This window comes from Drosophila obscura, unplaced genomic scaffold (assembly GCF_018151105.1).
Source record: "Drosophila obscura isolate BZ-5 IFL unplaced genomic scaffold, ASM1815110v1 contig_194, whole genome shotgun sequence".
Lineage (NCBI taxonomy): Eukaryota > Metazoa > Arthropoda > Insecta > Diptera > Drosophilidae > Drosophila > Drosophila obscura.
In genome coordinates this window covers 1,531,616-1,552,699 of record NW_024542783.1, presented here as the reverse complement: position 1 = coordinate 1,552,699, position 21,084 = coordinate 1,531,616, and the positions used below count along the sequence as shown (strand labels likewise).

Sequence of the window (21,084 nt, the reverse complement as noted above, 5' to 3'; positions counted from 1 at the left end):
AAGCTGGCCGAAAGAATCCGAATAAATTTTCTTCTGTTGAATGCCGAGCAGAATAACGTGTACGATTCCCTTATGAAGGTTGTTGACGAGGGAACGTGAGGCATTTACTTTCTCGATGCTCCCGGTGGGACAGACAAGACATTCGTCATTTCCTTGATTCTGGCAACAATTCGGTCAAGGTCTCGAATTGCATTGCATCCTCTTGAATTTCTGCCGCCTTGCTGAAAGGTAGTCAAACTGCACATTTCACTTTGAAGCTAACGATAAATATTCTCACGGTTGACTAGCCAACGTGCACAGTCCCAAAGAGCTCGGCGACAGCGAAACTAATGTGAGAATGCAAAATTATTATTTGTGACTAGCTGTACCCGGCCACGTTTCACTGTGGCACATTGTGGTTGCATGGATGAGAAGTGAGTCGAATAATACGTTTAACATAAATTTGGATTTGCACTAAATGGAGGATATAAAATACACAATATTCCATTCCCGTTTCCCTCATCTTCGGTTGATCGACTGCCATTCCGTCTCCCTCTACGCATATGGATTCTTCATGCTATTATCTCTAGTACGGATTCCCGTTCTTCCTCATTCATATTTGAAAATCATCTTCTTGTGCAGCATCTTTATTAATCTGTATACATATATTAGTAATGATAATACTCATACTAATACTAGTCACACTTTGTGACTAGTGCACTAATCATAAGGTACAACCTTGTAGCACTAGGAAAATCAAAATAAACAAACAAACAAACTGAAAATAAATATATATATGACCGAAAAAAAAAAAAAACTATTTTCAAAACATATTAAAAATGTATTCTACATTTTCCGCACAATTTTCTGACTTGTTGAGCACTTTTAAACAATTTGTAAACAGTTTCGTTGTGGTTTTTTTTTGGGTAGAGTTTTCTAAGAATTTTTCAGAGTTAAGGCTGCTTTTTTCCATATTATGTTAGCATGTTACACTAAATTAGATTTTTGTATATATACATTTTATTCATAAAGGCACGTTTATTATGCAAAAGCGTCCATACAAAAATTTTGATTTCTTTGCATAGTGTAATTAACGTAATCCAAAAAAGTTTATTTCTATAAGCTTTTAATATATGTTTAATGCTTTTAAAATCACAAAAGTATAATTTAAGAACTTACAGTTCATATCAATTTGAACCACAGCTTCAACGATTGGTGCACGAGGATGACTTACTGCTCTACATGTGAGTCGAGAGTTGAGGTCTTTTCTTCCAAGCGATGTCAGAGATATTACACATTCGATAATTTTTCCTCCCTCTGAATGGAAAACATCGCAAGGCATTTCCACACCATCTCTATACCAACTAATTGTAGGAGCTGGGTAGCCTAAAAAATTAGAAGTTGTATTAATAAGCGGAATTTCAATAGATCCCTGGTTGCGTAATTTCAATAAAAACCATTGAAAGAAAAATATTAATATTAAATTGATTCTAATTGTCCACAAATCTTTGAACACTTTAACATTTTTCGTCTATTAGACAGCTTACGCATAAATACGAACAATACCATATTAAATCATTAAAATTTATGACTTTTATTTTTCAAATTAGTATTGTTATTGAAAATAAGAAAGTATTTCGAGAAACTACTAGGTAAAAAATCTAGTGAATGCGGTGGATGCCGAAAAAAATTCGATCAATTACCCTACCCGAAAGATTCCGCCGCTTCGAACCAGACCATTTTTTTATAGATATGGGGCTTTAAACATCCTTAGAGATACTTTTTTTTTCTATGGCAGAAAATTAACTGACTGAAATGAATCCTGTATTGAACTTCCTTTCGTTTTTCTTTCCACTTACCAGCGGATCTGGCACCAATACAACGTATGAGAATTCTTTTAGTTTAACTGTACCCTAATTTCCGCGATAATACTCCCTTCAGGTTAAAAGTCAAATTTTCTTTAAACACTAATTATATAGGTACAACTGGCATTTGGAACCCACCTTTAGATGTATAAACAAGTTTACTGTCTCTCACGTAACTTCACTGTTCGGTGTCCACAAAGGAAAAGAGCGATCGCCATTCTGCCTCAACTCTCCTAACCTACTTTCCCCTTTTGACATTTCGCCTGACAACTGTCGTTTTATTTCACCCCAAATGTGAACCTAAAACAATAGGTGGCGCTGCTTAGCCACTTCCGCGCCGTTAATGCGCACAGTTTTAAAACCACTGTGCTCTTCAGATAACTTTAACAAAAAGCCCAAAGCTACAGGGCACCTTAAAATTCTTGATCAACTTTTCTCCTCAAAGTCTCTGTAACATATAAAACTATCTAAAAAAATGACCAGAATATTTTCCCAATCTCGGCCAACGGTATATTTTTTAGGGGACAAAAAAACATAAAAGGTTTATACACTCAATAACTTTGATAAGGAACATTACATGGTCTTGGGCTGGTATAATCCGTAATCCAAATAATTACACTACTCGACAAAACTGAACTTTTTTTCCGCTTCGAACCAAAGCTAATAAATGCGGCTCTAAATTAGACCAAACACTTTTTTTCGTTATACCCAATCTGAGGTTCAGGTCAAATGTTGACCTTTATTATTTCACAAGTGCAGGTCCACACAAATTAGACATTTGTCGCTTCTACTTATTCATAGTTATGTGGGGGTTTTTGATTTAATATTAAGTTTAATAAATGATGAAATATAGTACAAGAAATAGAATTTAAGCGTCGTTCGTCGTCTGGTCTCTTTCCAGAACCCTCTCACGTCGGTAGCTGGATCGAAACTCACTCGGCCTCTCTCTTCTCGATCTGCTTTGTGCAGATGTCTTAATTCGCCATCGGTCGTGCTTGCTGTTGTGCTTTGGGAATTCGCTTGGGAGCGAATTCGCTCACGCTCGTTTTGTCTAGGGATTTGCAAAACACAACCCACATCCGGCCGTCCTGACTATGCACTCGCCTCGAATGCATCGTCGCTTTTTTCGTCGTTGCTCGTGGACCATGGCTTCAGATACTCCGCACACGAAGAAGAGTGCTTAGGCCCATCGGAATTGCCAACTTTTTTGACGTCGTAAGCATTGTTATGTTTCACCTTAATGATCTGGTACGGACCCAAAAACTTCGGTTTTAGTTTGAGTCCGCTACCAAACTGAGTCCTCTTTATGGCAACTAGGTCGTCAACGTCATACTGCCTGGCTGTTTTACGTCGCAGGTTATATGTCTTCTTGTTCTCGTCTTGCAGATTCAGAATTTGAGTCTTTGCTTTTGCCCGTAGCTCATTGCGGTCGTCTTCAAATGCAATGATGGACTCTTTCTGGATCAAACTCTGAAGCTGCTGGTCATCTTTGGTACGCATCTTGACACCCATCAAAAGTTCGAAAGGTATCGATGCTTCTGGTGTATGTTGAGTTTATTGCTCGCTGGACTCGATCTACGTGCTTAAACCATTTCGAAGGGTCGTCTATACTGAGCTTGGCAAGCACGGAGATGATCACTGCGTTAAGCCTTTCCACCTGTCCGTTTACCCGTGGAAGTCCTGTAGTCGTCTTCACCAGTTTGATGTTTTCGTCTTCGCAGTACTGCAGGAAGTCTTGGGCGGTAAATGCTGAGCCTCTATCTGAAATGATACAAGCAGGGTTGCCAAACGTCACGCTTTGGCTGCGTAGCTTTAATATAACCTCATTAGATATAGTTGACTTTGTAGGGTATAACCAGCAAAACTTCGTGAAAGCGTCGATAACAGCTAGTATATGTTTATAGCTCTTGCTGGTTGACTCTAGTGGACCCAAAAAGTCAATGTGGTACGTCTGCAGCGGCACGTCATCTTTTTGCAGGGGGTGCAAAAGGCCTTCTTGTTTACCTCGCTTGCGGTTGATTAATATGCAAGGTATACTGCAGTCGATGTACTTCTTGATTTTGTCGTCTAAATTTGGTATGTAGTACTCCTTGCAGATTAATTATCTTCTTGATAGCAAAGTGGCCTCTATCGTGAGCCTTGCCGATGATAGTTTTCTGCATATCCATTGGAACCACCATCAATTCAGCATCTTTGACTAATTTGTAATGAATTCCGGACTTTATAAAGTAGTCGTCGTATTGTTATTTGTCATCGCTGATGAGCTTCATGATCGTCTTCAAATGTTCGTCTTGTTTTTGCGCCTGTTCTATGCCAGCTAAAATGCTTCCGTCACTTATGTGCATAACGGGATATCGTGAGAGTGCGTCCACGTGACGCATTCGGGATCCTGCACGATTCTCAACTTTATAGTTGTACTCCTGCAAAAGCATTATCCACCTGGCCACCCTTGTACATAGATTCTGTTTCTCTAGTGTTTTGGTGAACGCGTTGCAGTCCGTTATAATCTTGAATGGTATGCCCAAAAGATACACCCGAAATTTCGTCAATGCCTCAATGACCGCAAGTATTTCCAACTCATAGCTAGTGTATTTGCGCTGCGCATCCGTCGTTTTCTTGCTCATGTAGTATACTGGATGCAATTGGTCGCCGTCTGGTGATTTTTGCATCAACACGGCTCCAAAACCGTCTATGGATGCATCCGTATGGAGTTCTGTCTCGTACTTCTGATTGTACATGGCTAGTACTAGGTTTGATGTCAAACATTTCTTCAACACGCCAATAGCGTTCTCTTCGTCTGGGCCAATTACAAACTTTGCATTGTTTTTTGTAAGGTCAGTCAACGGTCTCGCTATAACCGCGTAATAGTAGATAAACTTTCTAAAATAGCCTGTAAGACCCAAAAAACTCCGAAGCTGTTTCAGTGTCTGCGGCGTCTTGAACTTAGAAACGGCTTCAATCTTCAACGGGGTCGGAAACAGCTTTTTGTTTTCGATGATATGGCCAGCAAACGATCTAGCTGGTCATCTATTAACGGCAACGGGAAATGATCTTTTATGATGACTTTATTGATACGTCTAAAGTCTAAAATATTGGCGTTTCGTCTTTTAAAATTATTTTCATTTCAACATTCGTAGTTTTTAATTTTTCCGGTTTATACGTCGATATAATTTCGCGTACTTTGCTTTGTGTAAACTCGTTTACCGCGTTGCTTATGTTCAGCTGAGAATTGTCTGCCGCTACGTCGATTCTCATTATGCACGATTCGTCAGAAGGATCTTCTTTATTTTCATTTGGCATTTTACTCACTTTCACTCCATTGCGATTAAACGATATTTCTGCGTGCAAACAAAGCTCTTCGCCTATTATCAGTTTTATGTCCATGAACCTTGCAGCAACAACATAAAAGTTTAACCATATTCTTCATTGTCAATATGTATGCTATGGTTCACCTGACCAATCGGCTTGATATTGTCAGCTTTGCTCTCACTTCCGAAACCGACCAAACACACTCTGCAGTCTTTTAATTTTGGCATACGCAGTTCGTCGTATAAATCTTCACGTATAATGTTAAATTTACTGCCAGTGTCAAATAATGCCATACACTTTGCATTTTTAATCGAAACTTCTTTAGACGTTAGTTCAGTTTTATTTGAAACTACGCGCATGTTTTGTTTTTCATCGTTTTGTTTCTCACTATTTTCCTTGCAATTTTTAGATATGTGCCCAAACTGATTACACTTGAAGCACTTTCTTCCTTTTCCTTTGTTGGCGCAACTGTTAGACAAATGTCCCTACTCTCCACAGTTGAAACAAACAACGTCTTTTTTGCCAACCTGTGTATTATTTTGTCCAAGCTGCAACTTTTTGTCTCTTCCAATTTTATCACTCTTCTTCATTTTCTCGGTAATTTTCTCATAATCATTTAATTTGTTTTTAAAGTCACTCATCATTTTTGCACCATATAAAATTGTTTTATTTAATGCCATCTCGTCAACACCGTCAATCACGTATTGCATAAGTGCGTCGTCTTCCACATTGCCTCTCGAAGCAATATCTCTCATGCGATAAAAATATTCCAAAACACTCTCTTTGGTTCGTCGTTTACTCTCGTTGAGCTGCATGTGTATTTGTTTGCTACTGATTTTCGACTTGAATTTATCCTCATCGTCGTTGTTGTTTTGCAGCAGCTCTCCTTCCATCAGATTCCTAAAGATATGGAGTACCATATTTTCCGCATTGTGATTTATGTTCAATGTAACACATATTGAAGAACCAGGTTCCAGCTCCCTGCGTAGGGAAGGCCCAATACAAGGCGGCGCTCAAGATCCGAAGCCGGCTCCAAGGCAGAGAAGACATCTCCCAAGAGGAGAAGTCCAAGCTAGCCTGGGCCGAGCAGAAGGTAGAGGAGGGCCGCCTACACTTTGCACAAATGCCGCAAATGAAAGCGACGAAGGGGGAATTTGCCAACAAGGTGGAGGAGATTCTCGCCACCAAAAGGCAACGCTCGACCGAGAGCGTCAGTAAGGACACTCCGGCGAGCAAGCGGCAACGCGGGCCCAAGGGGGTGGGACCTCCACCCAAAACGGCAAAGAAGCCCAAATCCAAGGCGAAGGTCAATGTGGTGACCAAACGACACCTGATCGTGGCACTCATTGACCGGAGCGATGAGAATGGCAAGATGACGGAGGCGCGGTGGAAGATGGTGCACGCGCAGCTCGTAGAGACGCTGTTCGGAAGAATAGAGGAGGACCCAACAGCCCCCATGCCCACGTTCGATGGTGCTGGGTGGCTTAACGGGGTCACAATACTGAAATGTATGGACGACCCCACACTCAAGTGGCTGACGCAAACGATCTGCCAAATGGAGGCGATGTGGGAGGGGGCCAGACTGGAGGTTGTGGAAAGGGAGCTAATCCCGTCCATACCAAAGGCGAAGGTACTCTTCCCCATCGCAATCCAAGGAGACCGTGCGCTGAGGCTGCTACAGCGGCAGAACCCAGACGTGCCAACGGCGAACTGGAGGATCCTGCACATTGGGAGCCCACTACCCAACGGGGCCCAGAGTGCGATCCTCCAAATCAGCAAGGAGGCAGAGGATCTGCTGTACCCCAGATTCGGGAAGATGGCGTGGGGCATGGGTAGCGTATACCTCCGCCTCAAAAAGCGCCACCCCGAAGACAAGGACACGCACACCCTGCAGGCCGGCGAGGTGGAGAAGGACCTCGGTCTGGAGTCCATCGTGGAGGCCGCTCAGGGTATGGCGCTGGACGACTTTGAAGAGGAGGAGGACGGAGACCTGACAGGAATAGTCAACCCGTCGAGTGTAGTTGAGCCAGCCTCCCATGTCAGTGAGGGTGCTGCAGCTCAACCTCCATAAAAGCAAACTCGCGTCGACGGAGCTCCTCATCGCCATGGAGCAAGGGCCCGTCGACATAGCTCTGGTCCAGGAGCCATGGATTGCCTCTGGCAACGCTGTGGCCGGACTAAAGTCCTCTAACTACAAACTTTTCCACTCACCATCGGTAAGCAGGACGGCGGTAAGCAGGACCAGAACCGCCGTACTCGTACGGAAGGGCATCCATGCTTACCTTTTGTCTCATTACAGCACTGATGACCTGACTGCTGTGATGCTAGAAAGCGAGGAAAAGCACCTTATGGTAGCTTCCTGCTAATTGGCACACGACAGGCCAGCTCCACCGGAAGAGTTAAGGAGTCTGGTGGCGGATGCCAGCCCGAAAGACCAGCAACTTCTGGTTGGTACGGACGCCAATGCCCACCACAGCGTGTGGGGAAGCCCCGACATCAACGACAGAGGTGAGTCACTTCTAGACTTCATACTATCAACTAACCTAGATATAGCAAACGTAGGGGAGGAACACACCTTCGTAGGTCCCACCTCGTCCAACGTACTAGATCTAACACTCGTAACGAGTACTTTGGTATCTGGCTAGAGAGTCCTTGAAAGACCATCCTTCTCAGACCACAAGTACATTCAATTCAAGTGCGAATTTAAACACTCTCCGAAGATAACTGTTTATAGAAACCCCCGGAACACAAACTGGGGAAAGTTTAAAAAAAACAGTTACTTCAAAGCTCGCGACTCGCCCGGGCACAGTGAAATCCCCGGAAGACATAGAAACGTCCCTAGAGACCCTGTCAAAGGAACTACTGGATGCGTACCACGCATCATGCCCACCCTCGAGAACGAAAAAGAGGACCAAACCACTCTGGTGGAACCGGGACTTATCGCTTCAAAGAAACAACCTCAAAGAATTCTTCAAAATCGCCAAACAGGCGAACGAGGATATAATCAATGAGGAATACAAAACCCTACTCAGGGAGTACAAGAAGGAAATACGCAGGGCACAAAGAAACTCGTGGAGGAACTTCTGCTCCAATATCGAGAAAGTCCCAGAAACGGCTAGACTCCGGAAGCTGCTATCAAAGCAACCTACCATACAGAGTCAGCTGAAGCGAGAAGATAGACAGTGGACTGAGGGCAGTGAAGAAGCCCTAACAGCACTAATGGAAGCTCACTTCCCAGGATGCACCGAGGTTGCTGACGCTACAACGCATCAGGACCTAGTAACTGAGGAAGAGCATCCCCCAACAGGTCTCATATCGTCTAAGAAAATCCAATGGGCTATAGACTCCTTTGCGGGTACAAAAGCACCTGGACTAGACGGTATATTCCCAGCCATGCTACAGGTGACCAAAGACGTGATCACCCCATGGCTCTCTGCAATATACTCAGCTTGCCTGAGCACAGGCTATATCCCTATCCAATGGAGGACCTCGAGGATTGTCTTCCTTCCAAAGGCAGGAAAGTGCAGCCATATGAGCCCCAAGGATTATAGACCGATAAGCCTTACATCCTTTCTACTCAAAAAACTAGAAAAGCTGCTGGATCTACACATCAGGAATGATGTAGGGAGACTGATGTCAACCAACCAGCATGCCTACACCAAAGGGAAATCGGTAGAGACGGCACTGCACTCGCTAGTAGCCACCATCGAGAGAGCCCTCCATAATAAAAAGTATGCTCTAGGAGTGTTCGTAGACATATCCGGAGCATTCAACAACGTCACCACGAACGCTATTATGGACCGCCTAGAAGCGACCAACACACATCCCGCAATCAACCTCTGGATAAAGAACTTTCTAAGTTGCAGACGGGTGCAATCAGAGTGGGGCACCGCTTCCATGGTGAGGGGGGGCTCAAAGAGGCACACCACAAGGTGGGGTCCTGTCGCCCCTCCTGTGGAACCTGGTGGTCCACGACTTAATAAAGAGATTCGAGAGGAGAGCCCCAAAAATAACAGCCTATGCAGATGAAATAAGCATAATTATTACGGGAGTATGTCCATCGACCCTCAGCTCCATAATGGAAGCAACACTCAGGGAGATATGTGAGTGGGCAGGAAAAGTAGGACTCAGTATCAACGCAGACAAGACGGACCTCATCCTCTTTACCAAGAGATACAAGGTACCGGCATGGATCCCCCCGAAAATTTATAAAACCAGGCTGACCCCGAAAGCACAAGTCAAATACCTCGGCATAGTACTGGATAGCAAGCTGGCATGGAGGCCCAATGTAGTGGAAAGGGTGAAGAAGGCCACCATTGCGCTATACGCATCCAAGAAGATGCTTAGCAGCACGTGGGGCCTGTCACCTGCTCTAATGCACTGGATCTACATCTCGGTGGTGCGACCGACTCTGCAGTAGGGAGTCTTAGTGTGGTGGCAAGCGACAGAAAAGAAGACGTACAATAAGCTTATGGAAAGGACCCAGCGGCAGGCACTGCTCTGCATTACGGGGGCGCTGAGGTCAACCCCAACAAAAGCTCTCGAAACCATAATCGGAATCGACCCCCTGGACATCCTCGCTCAACTGACTGCAGGAAAGGCGGCACAAAGCTTAGTAGCATCAGGCAATATGTCTCTACAAGGATTTGGGCACAGTTCAATTGGCCGAGACATGACCAGTATATCTGACTACATGATCCCCCAAACTGGCCTGGATGTAAAAACAACCTCATACATGGGGCCCGACGATTGGAAAAGGCGTCGGGACCAGACTGAACACCTCAACATCTACACTGACGGCTCCAAGATGGAAGGAGGAGTAGGAGCAGGCATATACTGTACAGACCCTGAGATAAGGCTGTCCTATAAGCTACCGGACCAATGCAGCATATTCCAGGCGGAAGTCTTCGCCATACGGAAAGCGGCAGAGGCTGCTCAGTCTACGGATCGTCCACACGACGTGATCAACCTGTTCGTGGACAGCGAGGCGGCGATAAGATCCATGCAGTCGTCGGCGGTCAGTTCCAGAAATGTCTTGGCAAGCAGGGAGGCACTAGATATCCTAAGCACGACAAAGTCAGTGCGGATCAACTGGGTTCCCAGCCACCAAGGCATCGATGGCAACGAGATGGCGGACGGTCTGGCTAAGGACGGCGTCGGGCTGGAAAACGACAGAACTGATAACGTGCCTGTCTCCCTTAGAACGCTCCAAAGCGATTTAGAGAAACGGGCCGACACACAGGCAAGAAGCAGGTGGAGCAGAACCACCACCTGCAGAACCTCAAAAACCATGTGCAAGGAGCGCAACAGGAAACTCAGCCACTACATACTGCACCTCCCACGGAAGGACTGCAGAATGTTGGTGGGAATACTCACAGGTCACTGTCTGGCCGCGGCACATGCTGTCAAACTAGGCATCACCAACAGTGGCCACTGCAGGAAATGCGAGGAATCCGGGGCAACTGAAACCCTGGAACATCTCATCTGCAACTGCCCGGCTCTTTCAAGGGCTAGGAGAATATACCTGGGCGCCCCGGTGCTGGCATCGCTGGAGGATGCCTCCAGGAGGACGCCAGGGGAACTGCTAGCCTTTGCCAAAAACACCTCGATCCTTAGGGACTTCAAAACCTCATAAATATTTTCGAAAGGTTCATACACCCCCATCCGGACAACTAAGGGCCATATTGGCCTATGCGTGGCCCCGTGAGGGCCGTCTGGGTTAACCTAACCTAACCTAACACATATTGAAACAAGATCACGGTCCGTTAGCTTTGCTTGTATGTATATATACGCGCTTTGCTGCAAATCTGGCGTCGTCTTCGTTGTATTCGAAGCCACTAAAATCGCGCAACCGACTTCGGTTTTTTTCGGTCTCCTTCTTGTTCATACACGAATTTGTGCAATGCACAAATGCTTGCTTTCGTTGCCCGTCGAAGGCTTTTTGGAATTAAATCGTTTAAACACGTCATTTTGAAGAAATAAAAAAAAATTGTCTATTTTATTTTCTCCGCTTTTTTAAATTTCCACGTCGTTTTTTGTTTGTTCTCAAGCTCCGTAACTTGTACCGCCGTCGTCGTACCGTGACTTATAAATTTTTGCTTAATTCCACCACGAGTTCCTAAAAAATTTTCCGCTCAAATCCGGGACGAGCCTCCAAAATGTTGAGGTTTTTGGTTTGATATTAAGTTTAATAAATGATGAAATATAGTATTTGGTACAAGAAATAGAATTTAAGCATCGTTCATCGTCTGGTCTCTTTCCACAACCCTCTCACGTCGGTAGCTGGATCGAAACTCCCCTCGGCCTCTCTCTTCTCGATCTGCTTCGTGCAGATGTCTTAATTCGCCATCGGTCGTGCTTGCTGTTGTGCTTTGGGAATTCGCTTGGGAGCGAATTCGCTCAAGCTCGTTTTGTCTAGGGATTTGCAAAACACAACCCACAGTTATGGATATATAACTCTATACCTATAGTGTCTCTGCCTCAGTGTAGTTCTGACTTCCCTCAGAATACAATCGAGTATTTGCCAAAACTACGAAAATCTTGTTACAATTGAAAGCAACTGACATATATAAATCAGGCCTTCCATTTTCATGTGTTTACCAAGCAGACTCGTTTTGCTACATTTGTGGAAGGTTCAAAAATTTACAAATTTATGACGATCAACGAAACCAATGTCGTTTTTACAAAAATTTTCAAAAAAAAATATGTACAAAATTTTGAAAGCAAACCAAAAAGTCATGCTGAAGAGTGGGCACCAAGCTTTATATGCAAAATGTGTAAACTAAATTTAACAGAATTTAATAAAGACGAAAAGTAAGGTACCCTAATCCAGTAAGCCTAGTTTACAGTTTTTAGAAAACAATTTCAATTTGGAAGTTCAATGTTGTGGAAAAAACAGAGATTCACTACTCCGAATGTTTCTTTTGTTCGTTCGAAAAAATTGGATTTGGGAAACACATGAAAATGGTTTACCCCCAAACAATCTGGCCACGAATTTACCCTTTCTGCTCCACCATCAAAGACTTCAAAGGAAATACCGCCTCTAAAACGCAAAAAAGAGGATATATCTTCTTCGTCGCATAGAACGGATTCAAGTAATGACTATTCCGGAGAATGGAAATTTTTGCAATCCCATTTCACTGGAAAAATTGAACGATTTGGAGGTTAATAGTTGACAGCAGCAAGGAAAGTTGAAAGGCTGTTTTGCTACATAATGGAAACCAAAAGCATTCTGTTCCCATCGCCCATGCTGTTAATATGGCTCAATGGCTCAATTTTTTAAACATATAAAATATAAAGATCACCAGTGGAAGGTCGCGTGTGACTTAAAAGTCGTAGCCATGTTAACGGGACTGCAAGGTGGTTACACAAAATACTGCTGCTTCCTGTGCCTATGGGATATTAGAGCTATAACTGAGCATTACTCAAGAAAACTCTTCCCAAAAAGGGAGGAAAATACATTAGAAAATTACAACACACAAAATGCAGCTCTCGTGATGTTTGAAGACGTTATTTTACCACCATTACACATTAAGACATTTTGTTAAAATACTGGATAAGGAAGGTGAATCCTAAGAACGGTTTTTCCACGTCTATCGTTGGCAAAAGTAAGAGGAGTATTTTATGACCCCGAAATACGAAAACTACTAAAAGATCATGTATTTCCCAATATTTTATCTGCGAATGAAAAAGCAGCATGGAACTCATTACGACTGATAGTATCAATATTTTTTTTTTGGAAACAGCAAGTCTGATGGTTATGTTAATATCGTCCAAGAGCTAATTAAGAATTATAAAAAAATTGGAGCAAATATGTCACTAAAACTTCATTTCCTGCACTTCCACTTAGACTTTTTTCCGACAAACCTAGGGGACATTAGTGATGAACACGGAGAGATTTCACCAACAATTAAAATCTATGGAACAACGGTGTCAAGGTGTTTGGAATCAGAATATGATGGGGGACTATGTGTGGAATCTCATAAGAGAATCTGATTCAAATAACAAAGGAAGACAGCCAAAAAACTTAAATTATTTTAAATAGAGATAGTTAGCGGGTCTCTGGGAGGAGGGGGCGGAAGAACCAACAGAAAAGTAGAATTTAAAAAAAATTTTACATTTTACATTTTTTGCTACATATGTTCTCTATATCTACATAGACGATGTATATTATACATCCATTCTATTCTATTCTATTCTATTCTACAATATAGATTCTACGTCTCTTCCGCTAGGGGTTGCTCGCGCACTGAACGCGGCAGAGTGTGCGAGCGAGAAAGAGAATGAGTAGCGGTCTCTGGCTAAAGTAGGCGGGGGAACCAACGGAAAATTAATTTCTTCATTCTGGCTATAAATATGATCCGATCTGAATCAGATTCGGCACTCTGGTAGATATGGTCATTCTCTACGATACCGCGGTTTTAGTTTTATAGTTTCTTTAAAATTGTGCCTGCCACAGATTTTCGTCCTTTGTGGGGGCGGTAGTATGGAAACCAAATTTGGTTTCTCTAGCTCTTATAGCCTCTGAGATCTAGGCGCTCAATAAGATAATTTTCTGTTGGTTCCCCCGCCTACTTCAGCCAGAGACCACTACTCATTCTCTTTCTCGCTCGCACACTCTGCCGCGTTCAGTGCGCGAGCAACCCCTAGCGGAGGAGATGTAGAATCTAAATGGTACATGTATATTATACATGTTAGATGTCGAATATACATCGTCGATGTAGATGTAGAGAACATATGTAGCAAACAAATTATTTTCTAATTCTAAAATTCTGAAAAATCTTGAGCTCAAAAATGTAAATACTGACTGAGTACGGGTATAAGTAGAGAAGCGTCCCAAGAAGCGACTCACACGTTCCTTCTCGTTTTTGATTAATTTTTAATTTTCGAGGAACCTATTTATAGATAAGTAAAAACTTTTGTATAGAAACATGAAACAATGCCATATACTCTGGCTATCATTAAAAAAACCCGTATGCGATTTGCGATGTCAGATTTTCTTGATTAATTTTTAATTCTTGAGGAACGTATTTATAGAAAAGTAAAAATTCGTTTGTTCAAACTATGCCACATTCTCTGGCACAGCATGCACAGCATGCAATTGGTGCACGCGTTGCGGAGATGGCCGCTCACATACAGATTATTTTCTAAAAATTAACGGTATACATTTTTTGAAATACACTTATAGCAATGTGATAGCACATGAGTCTGAAAACTAAATTTGGTTGCCTATCTGTTATAGTCTCTGAGAACTAGGCAACAAAAAAGACGGACAAACGGACGAAGAGACGGCAAGACGGACGGACAAACAGACATGTCTATATCGACTCGGCTATTGATGCTGATCAAGAATATACAAACTTTTTATGGTCGGAAACGTTTCCTTCGCTGCGTTGCACACATCCACTTTTACCACAAATACAATATACCGCTTTACTCTTTTTTAGTACGGGTATAAAAATTTGTATATCCTTAAAATTGACTGAAAGACTAAAAATTCTTGATTTTTGTATGGATTAGGGAATGAAATTATATATCTCAGATAATTCTACTTTGGTTTTATTAAAATATGAATAAGTAGAAGCGACGAATGTCTAATATGTGTGGACCTGCACTTGTGAAAAAATAAAGGTCAACATTTGACCTGAACAGGTATCCATTTAACAGATTGGGTATAACGAAAAAAAGTGTTTGGTCTAATTTATAGCCACATTTATTAGCTTTGGTTCGAAGCGGAAAAAAAGTTCAGTTTTATCGGGTAGTGTAATTATTTGGATTACGGATTATACCAGCCCAAGATCGCTACCTTACCATGTGTTCTTTATCAAAGTTATTGAGTGTATAAACCTGTTTGAGATGCCAAGCTTTTTTGGCATCTATTTCTTTTTAAAATCAGTTAAAAGCCTTTCGATTTACAACGTTATAATATTTATTTATACCGGTGGCTAGCTGAAGCCAATTGCCTGGCCAGATAAATGTGCACAAGAGGGGGTTCGGTATGCAACCTATGCGGCGAGAGATTAGCATAGAACTTACTTAGGCCACGACGACCGATCAAAGCCAGAACGGAAGCGGCAGGTGCAGAGCGCCCTTTAACAGAGAGCGCAGAGCACTGCCGAATTCTGGAGACATACATAAGTTTAGGTTTAGATACTCTTATACAAATAGGTACAGCTACATTTAATATTATGAAGTAGCCGCTTAAATAGCCGCTGGCCCGAACATACTCCCCCCGTTGGAAGCTCGCCTTTCAACTGACTTCTCAAGGGGCAGCAAACACAGCCGAGTAACGGCCCTCCTAATGATTCCTGAAGCCGTGAGCGATGAGTCGCCGAGATGACCACCAACTCGAAGTAAACCAGATGGATCGATGAACGGAGATAGCGAACTGATGGAGCTAGAATTCCTGACTTGCCCATTGCGTCTTATCTCCTTTATGTCCGACCACAATCTTTCCAGCTGAACGTATCAAACAAGAAGATGCGTTCCTTGCTGAATGTCAGAAACCGTGAGTCCAGGATGCCTAAGACGATGAACGAATTTATGCATGTAGGCGAATGTGTGCTGCATGCCAAAGAAAGAGTTTACAAATTTGCATCCGGACGTGAGATCGGCATGTGAAGAAGCGATCAGCAATACACGTTTGCGAAGCTCAATGGTCGGAGTTTCAGAAACGGGAGATACAGGCCACTCAAACCACAGCTCTGACTGGATAAAGTGGCTGAGAAGCGAACTTCTTGAGAGGATATCATTCCATGTCTTGCGTCAACTCCTGAATTGTTTCCACTCGATTTGCCACGAAAACCTGAAATTTGGCTGGCTCATCCCGTGCCCAAGATAAGGCCGTAGACGAATCCGACTAGCAGTAAAACTGACCTGGGAAGATTCCCGTCTCCATTAAGTTGCGCATAACCTTCGCAAGCAAATGTGCTCCACTCAATTCCAGCTTTGGAATCGACAATCATTTTAGTAGCGCCACTCGAGACTTTGAGCACAAAACATTTCTCGACGACTACCCTTGCCAGGACACGACATATATGCAAACACCATATGCTTCCATGCTGGCATCACAAAATCCATGAACCTCTACAATTGTGCTGGAATGAAGGACAACGCGGGGAAAGAGAGATGCTTGCGAAACTGTTTCTCAGGTCAATCCAAGTTGAGTGCAGCTCTGTCGGTAGGCTTTCATCCCAGTCCAAATGTTCTCTCTAAAGCTGCTGAAGAAAGATCTTGCACCTGACAATAACAGGATTAATCAATAAAAGAGGGTCGTAGAAACGCGGAAGAGTTGATAAAACCGACCGCTTGGAGGGCCTTGAATTCGTGTCCAGCGCGGACAAGGCAAACAGCAGCAGATCTGACGCAGGGTCCCAAGCTAAGCCAAGAGTTTTGGTAATGTCGCTTCCATCATGAAACCGTAAAAAATTCTCCACGTCGTCTTCTGGAATTCCATCAAGCACCTAAGCTTGAAGTTACCGCAAGACAGTAGATTGGAAGTTTTGCGCATCTTTTCCATGACCTCTGCGACCGAGTCGCCGCCAGAGATGAAATCATCAACATAGAACTCCTGTTGCAGAGCAGCTGAGCCAAGAGGGTAGGGATTACCCTCGTCGATGGCCGGTGCTGGTGCATTGAGCGGACCGCTAAAAACGATGCAGCCCTCGTACCGTATGTGACGGTGTCTAATGAGTAGGCCTTAACCTCGGACTGGATGGAATCTCGCCATAGGATACACTGTAGAAAATTGTCGGGCGGAGATACCTTTACGCAGCGGTACATTTTACAAATGTCACCAGTGAGAGCGACGGGATATGTGCGGAACCGGATCAGTATGTTAAACAATGCTGGCTGAATAACAGGACCTGTCATCATCACATCATTTAAGGAGCATCCAGTTGATGTAGCTGCAGAGCCATCGAAAACGACACGGAGCTTCGTCGTGGTACTATCCTCCTTTAAAACGCAGTGATGAGGCAGAAAATACTTGCAGAGGCTACGTGAGTCAGGATGGACTTTGGACATATGCTTTAAATCAGTATACTCCTTCATAAAAGCTGAGTAACGCTCCTTGAGCGCGGGATTACGATCCAGTTTTCGCTCCAAGCTGAGAAATCGTCGATACGCCTGAGTATAGGACTCTCCCAAGTGATCAGCATCATGCTTTAAAGGCAGTCGAACAGAGTACTCCCCTGATGGCAACCGTGAAAATTGGCTTACGAAATGCGCCTCACAATCCGCTTCTTCCTTTGTACTCAAGCTAGCCTCCGCACAATTCTCAACTTCCCAAAACATACGAAGAGTTCGATCCAACCTTGCATTCATTCTATCCTCCGAATCCGGAGAATTTTGGGTTGCCAAAAGCGACGAGCTTGATACCCTCTGTCCACCACCAGATACGATCCACCCAAGCCGGGTCTTCTGCAGAAGAGGCAATCCATCTATGAGCTTGATTTTCCCTACGCAGAGAAGGTCATAGAATATGCTCGTGTCAATGAAGAGATCTACTCGCTCAGGATTAAAGAATGCAGAATCGGCAAGCTGAATATTGGATGGAATGTTCCAATCGGCTACATTAACTGCCAGACTTGGTTGGCTATCTGTGATTGTGGGTGCGATGAGAGCAGTGAGTGTGGTCGAATAGTCCGAAGTGCGAGACTGCATGCAAATGCTGAAGGTCGATCCCTCAGTGGACACGCTAGTATCGCCCAGACCAGAAACAAGGGCAGACGATTGAGTTCTCCTAAGCTGAAGCTGCTGGGCGAACCTGGATGTAACGAGATGAAGCTGGGATTCTGAATCTAGAATGGAATCTGGAAGGAACCAAAACGCCAGATCGATTTTTCACCAAAACTACAGCTGTGGCCAACAGCACAACATCGGAGTGGAGATCTTGGGCAGCAAGAGAGGTGGACGCATGAGACGGCACACTGCTAGCAGGAACCTAAACCGGCGTAATAGCTCCTGGTTGTACTGCTCGTTCTAGAGGAGAAACAGCTGGGGAGCTTTGCGCTATGGATGAGTCGAAGTGCAATAAGATGCCTCCTTCCGCAAACTCTACACTGGCCACCTGTACATGCACGAGTCCGATGACTCGATTTTAAGCAGTTAAAACAAAGTGACAGCTTCTTCACTTCCTTGTGACGCAGAAAAGGAGATAAATGTGTGAAGATGCTGCACGAGTATATTCCGTGGCCCGCTGAATGGCAGACAGGGCATCCAGACGGGTCGGTGGAAGAGTTAGAAGCAACAAAGGTTTTCTTTAGAGGCGTAGACTGGCTTTTTCCCACCTGAGCGCTACTAGGGTGTGTCGCTATAGCTACTGCACGTTCTCCATTTTCTGGCATCGCTTCTCCAGGAAATCGTGGAACTCCCCAGCTGTCGGTATCCTGTCCGATGACTCAATCTCTTCCCATTTGGTTTGGGTCTTCGCATCTAGTTTTTGCAGCAGCATGTGGATTATCATGCATCCCGACATCTCCTCAGCACATCCTAATGTCTGCAAGTTGACTGCTTCCGAAAACTCCCGAAGCAGAAGGCGAATCTACCTTCTTGAGTCCAAGAATCTCCTTAATGTGTGCCTGGAAAAGAAGTCTTTTATTATTAAAACGTTTGCAAAGTATGTCCAGAGCCACACGATAATTGGCACTGGAGAGCTCCAACGATCGAACTGAATCCAGGGCCGCATCCGAGAGACATGAGCGAAGATGTTGGAACTTCTCGATTTCACTGAGATCTGCATCCTCTTCGATGACCGAATTGAACATGGCAATAAAATCCGCATATTCCACATAGCCACCGGAGAAGCTAGGTAGCTTCAGCTCAGGAAGCCGCTGCTTGTGAGCCATGATGATGGTATGACCTCCAGAGCTATTTGGCATTCTAGTGGAATGAGCAGCTACGCGCAAATGACCTAGTTCGAGGGCAGACAGCAGAAATGAACAGCGTATCGAAGGTTTCACGCAGCACACTTCTAATCTCGTCTTCATCGAGTGATTCCAACTCATGATGGCACTTCCGCATTTCCCTCACGCATTTCCGCCAACATATCAGTTAGTCTGTCGAGTTTATTAAACGAGCCCCAGCTGATCATGCAGTGACTGAACTTTACGCTTGTAAAGCCTCAGCCTTTTTTCCTCCATTGCAATATTTACGCCCGCGCCTGTATTCGGCTCTTTGTCCATGCCAACCGGTGTAATGCAACGAAACAACGGAAAATGTAAGACCGCTTAAGCGACGGCGAACAGAACGGGAGCGAGAATAAAAGACACGAAAAGTCAAGGGCCGCGGATGCAGCGACGAAGAGCAAGAGAGATTCGGCGATTAAGCAACGGAATATTAGACGGCTGCAGTCTCACTTTAACTGTTCTTATTTGCACAAATGTATTTGTTGGTCGTTAAACCGCACAGCAACGAATATCTTATTCGATTTTTATAGTTTTTAAACGAAACGCGATTAAAAATTGTAGTTAAATCACGTCGGGGTCACCAATGATTGGGATGCAAAGCTTTTTTGGCATCTATTTCTTTTTAAAATCAGTTAAAAGCCTTTCGATTTACAACGTTATAATATTTATTTATACCGGCGGCTAGCTGAAGCCAATTGCTCGCTCTTTTGCCCGGCCAGATAAATGTGCACAAGAAGGGGTTTGGTATGCAACCTATGCGGCGAGAGATAAGAATAGAACTAGTTTAGGCCACGACGGCCGATCAAAGCAAGAGCCGAAGCGGCAGGTGCAGAGCGCCCTTTAACAGGGAGAGCGCAGCAGCACTGCCGAATTCTGGAGACATACATAAGTTTAGGTTTCTATACTATTATACAAATAAGTACAGCTACATTTCATATTATTAAATAGACGCTTAAATAGCCGCTGGCCCGAACAAAACCTTTTATTTTTTTTTGTCCGCTTAAAAATATACCGTTGGCCGAGATTGGGAAAATATTCTGGTAATTTTTTTAGATAGTTTAATATGTTACAGAGACTTTGAAGAGAAAATATGATCATGAATTCTAAGGTGCCCTGTAGCTTTGGGCTTTTTGTTAAGGTTATCTGAAGATCACAGTGGTTTTAAAATTGTGCGCCTTATTGGCGCGGAAGTGGCTAAGCAGCGCCACCTATTGTTCAAGGTTCAAACAGTGAAGTTACGTGAGAGACAGTTAACTCGCTTATACATCTAAAGGTGGGTTCCAAATGCCATTGGTAAAGAAAATTTGAATTTAAACCTGAAGTGAGTATTATCGCGGATATTAGGGTACAGTTCAACTAAATGAATTTGCATGTATTGGTACCTGATCCGCGGGTAAGTGGCACCCAATTCTGAGTTTGAATCCAAGAGACAAGCAGCGGAAATCATCGTTCGAACTTCCCTGCATCGGAAAAGAGGAGAATACAAAGTTGCGGGAATCTCAAAACAAGGGGAACGCAAAGCGAGAGAGGCGGTTTCGAATATTCGAGCTAGACCACAGGGGCTGCGACGAGACAGACAGTCCGTCGGCCTGAAGCAGCAGAGCGCGGCTTAGGGTCAACGAATTTCACTGTTTCGTCGGGTGATCCCTTGAAAAGTTGACTACTGTGAGAAAAGAAGAAAAAGAAAATTTGTGTACTGCAGAGCTCTCTCAGTTAGCGGGTACTTTCTCTCTCTATTACTTAATTATGGTGTTCAGTGATGGTGGAGGTTTTATACCATACCGTAAATAACGTTTCTTTGATGAATTTAACGATATTAATTAGGTGGTAATAACATTTCTTCCGCGGCGTAGCATGTAATTTCTCTCGCTCTCGCCTGGTACATCTTGTACTTCGTTCTGAGGTTGATTTTTGTTTTCTTGAAAAAATCATTACACGTTTCTCCCAATTAGTAATTTCTATTTTTCGCAGTTTATCTTGTGACGCCCAGCACCACCACTTAAAGCGCCGGCGCCACATTGCAA

The 21,084-nt window shown here is 43.8% G+C and overlaps 1 protein-coding gene across 2 annotated transcripts in view; it reads right to left on the bottom strand.

The window, feature by feature from the left end:
- Window positions 1–997: 997 nt before the first annotated feature.
- LOC111074668 (lachesin) overlaps window positions 998–21,084 on the bottom strand; it is a 104,294-nt gene continuing 84,207 nt past the window's right edge. Inside the window, exons 6-7 of one of the 2 annotated variants that reach the window (XM_041593707.1) lie at window positions 1,159–1,365; window positions 998–1,095 (exon numbers count right to left, since the gene is read on the bottom strand). In XM_041593707.1, coding sequence (XP_041449641.1) covers window positions 1,094–1,095; window positions 1,159–1,365 — 209 coding nt within the window. In that variant the 3' untranslated portion in view covers window positions 998–1,093. Of the gene's footprint in view, window positions 1,096–1,158; window positions 1,366–21,084 lie in introns of those variants that run through there. The other variant, XR_005967945.1, reaches the window with a different exon arrangement.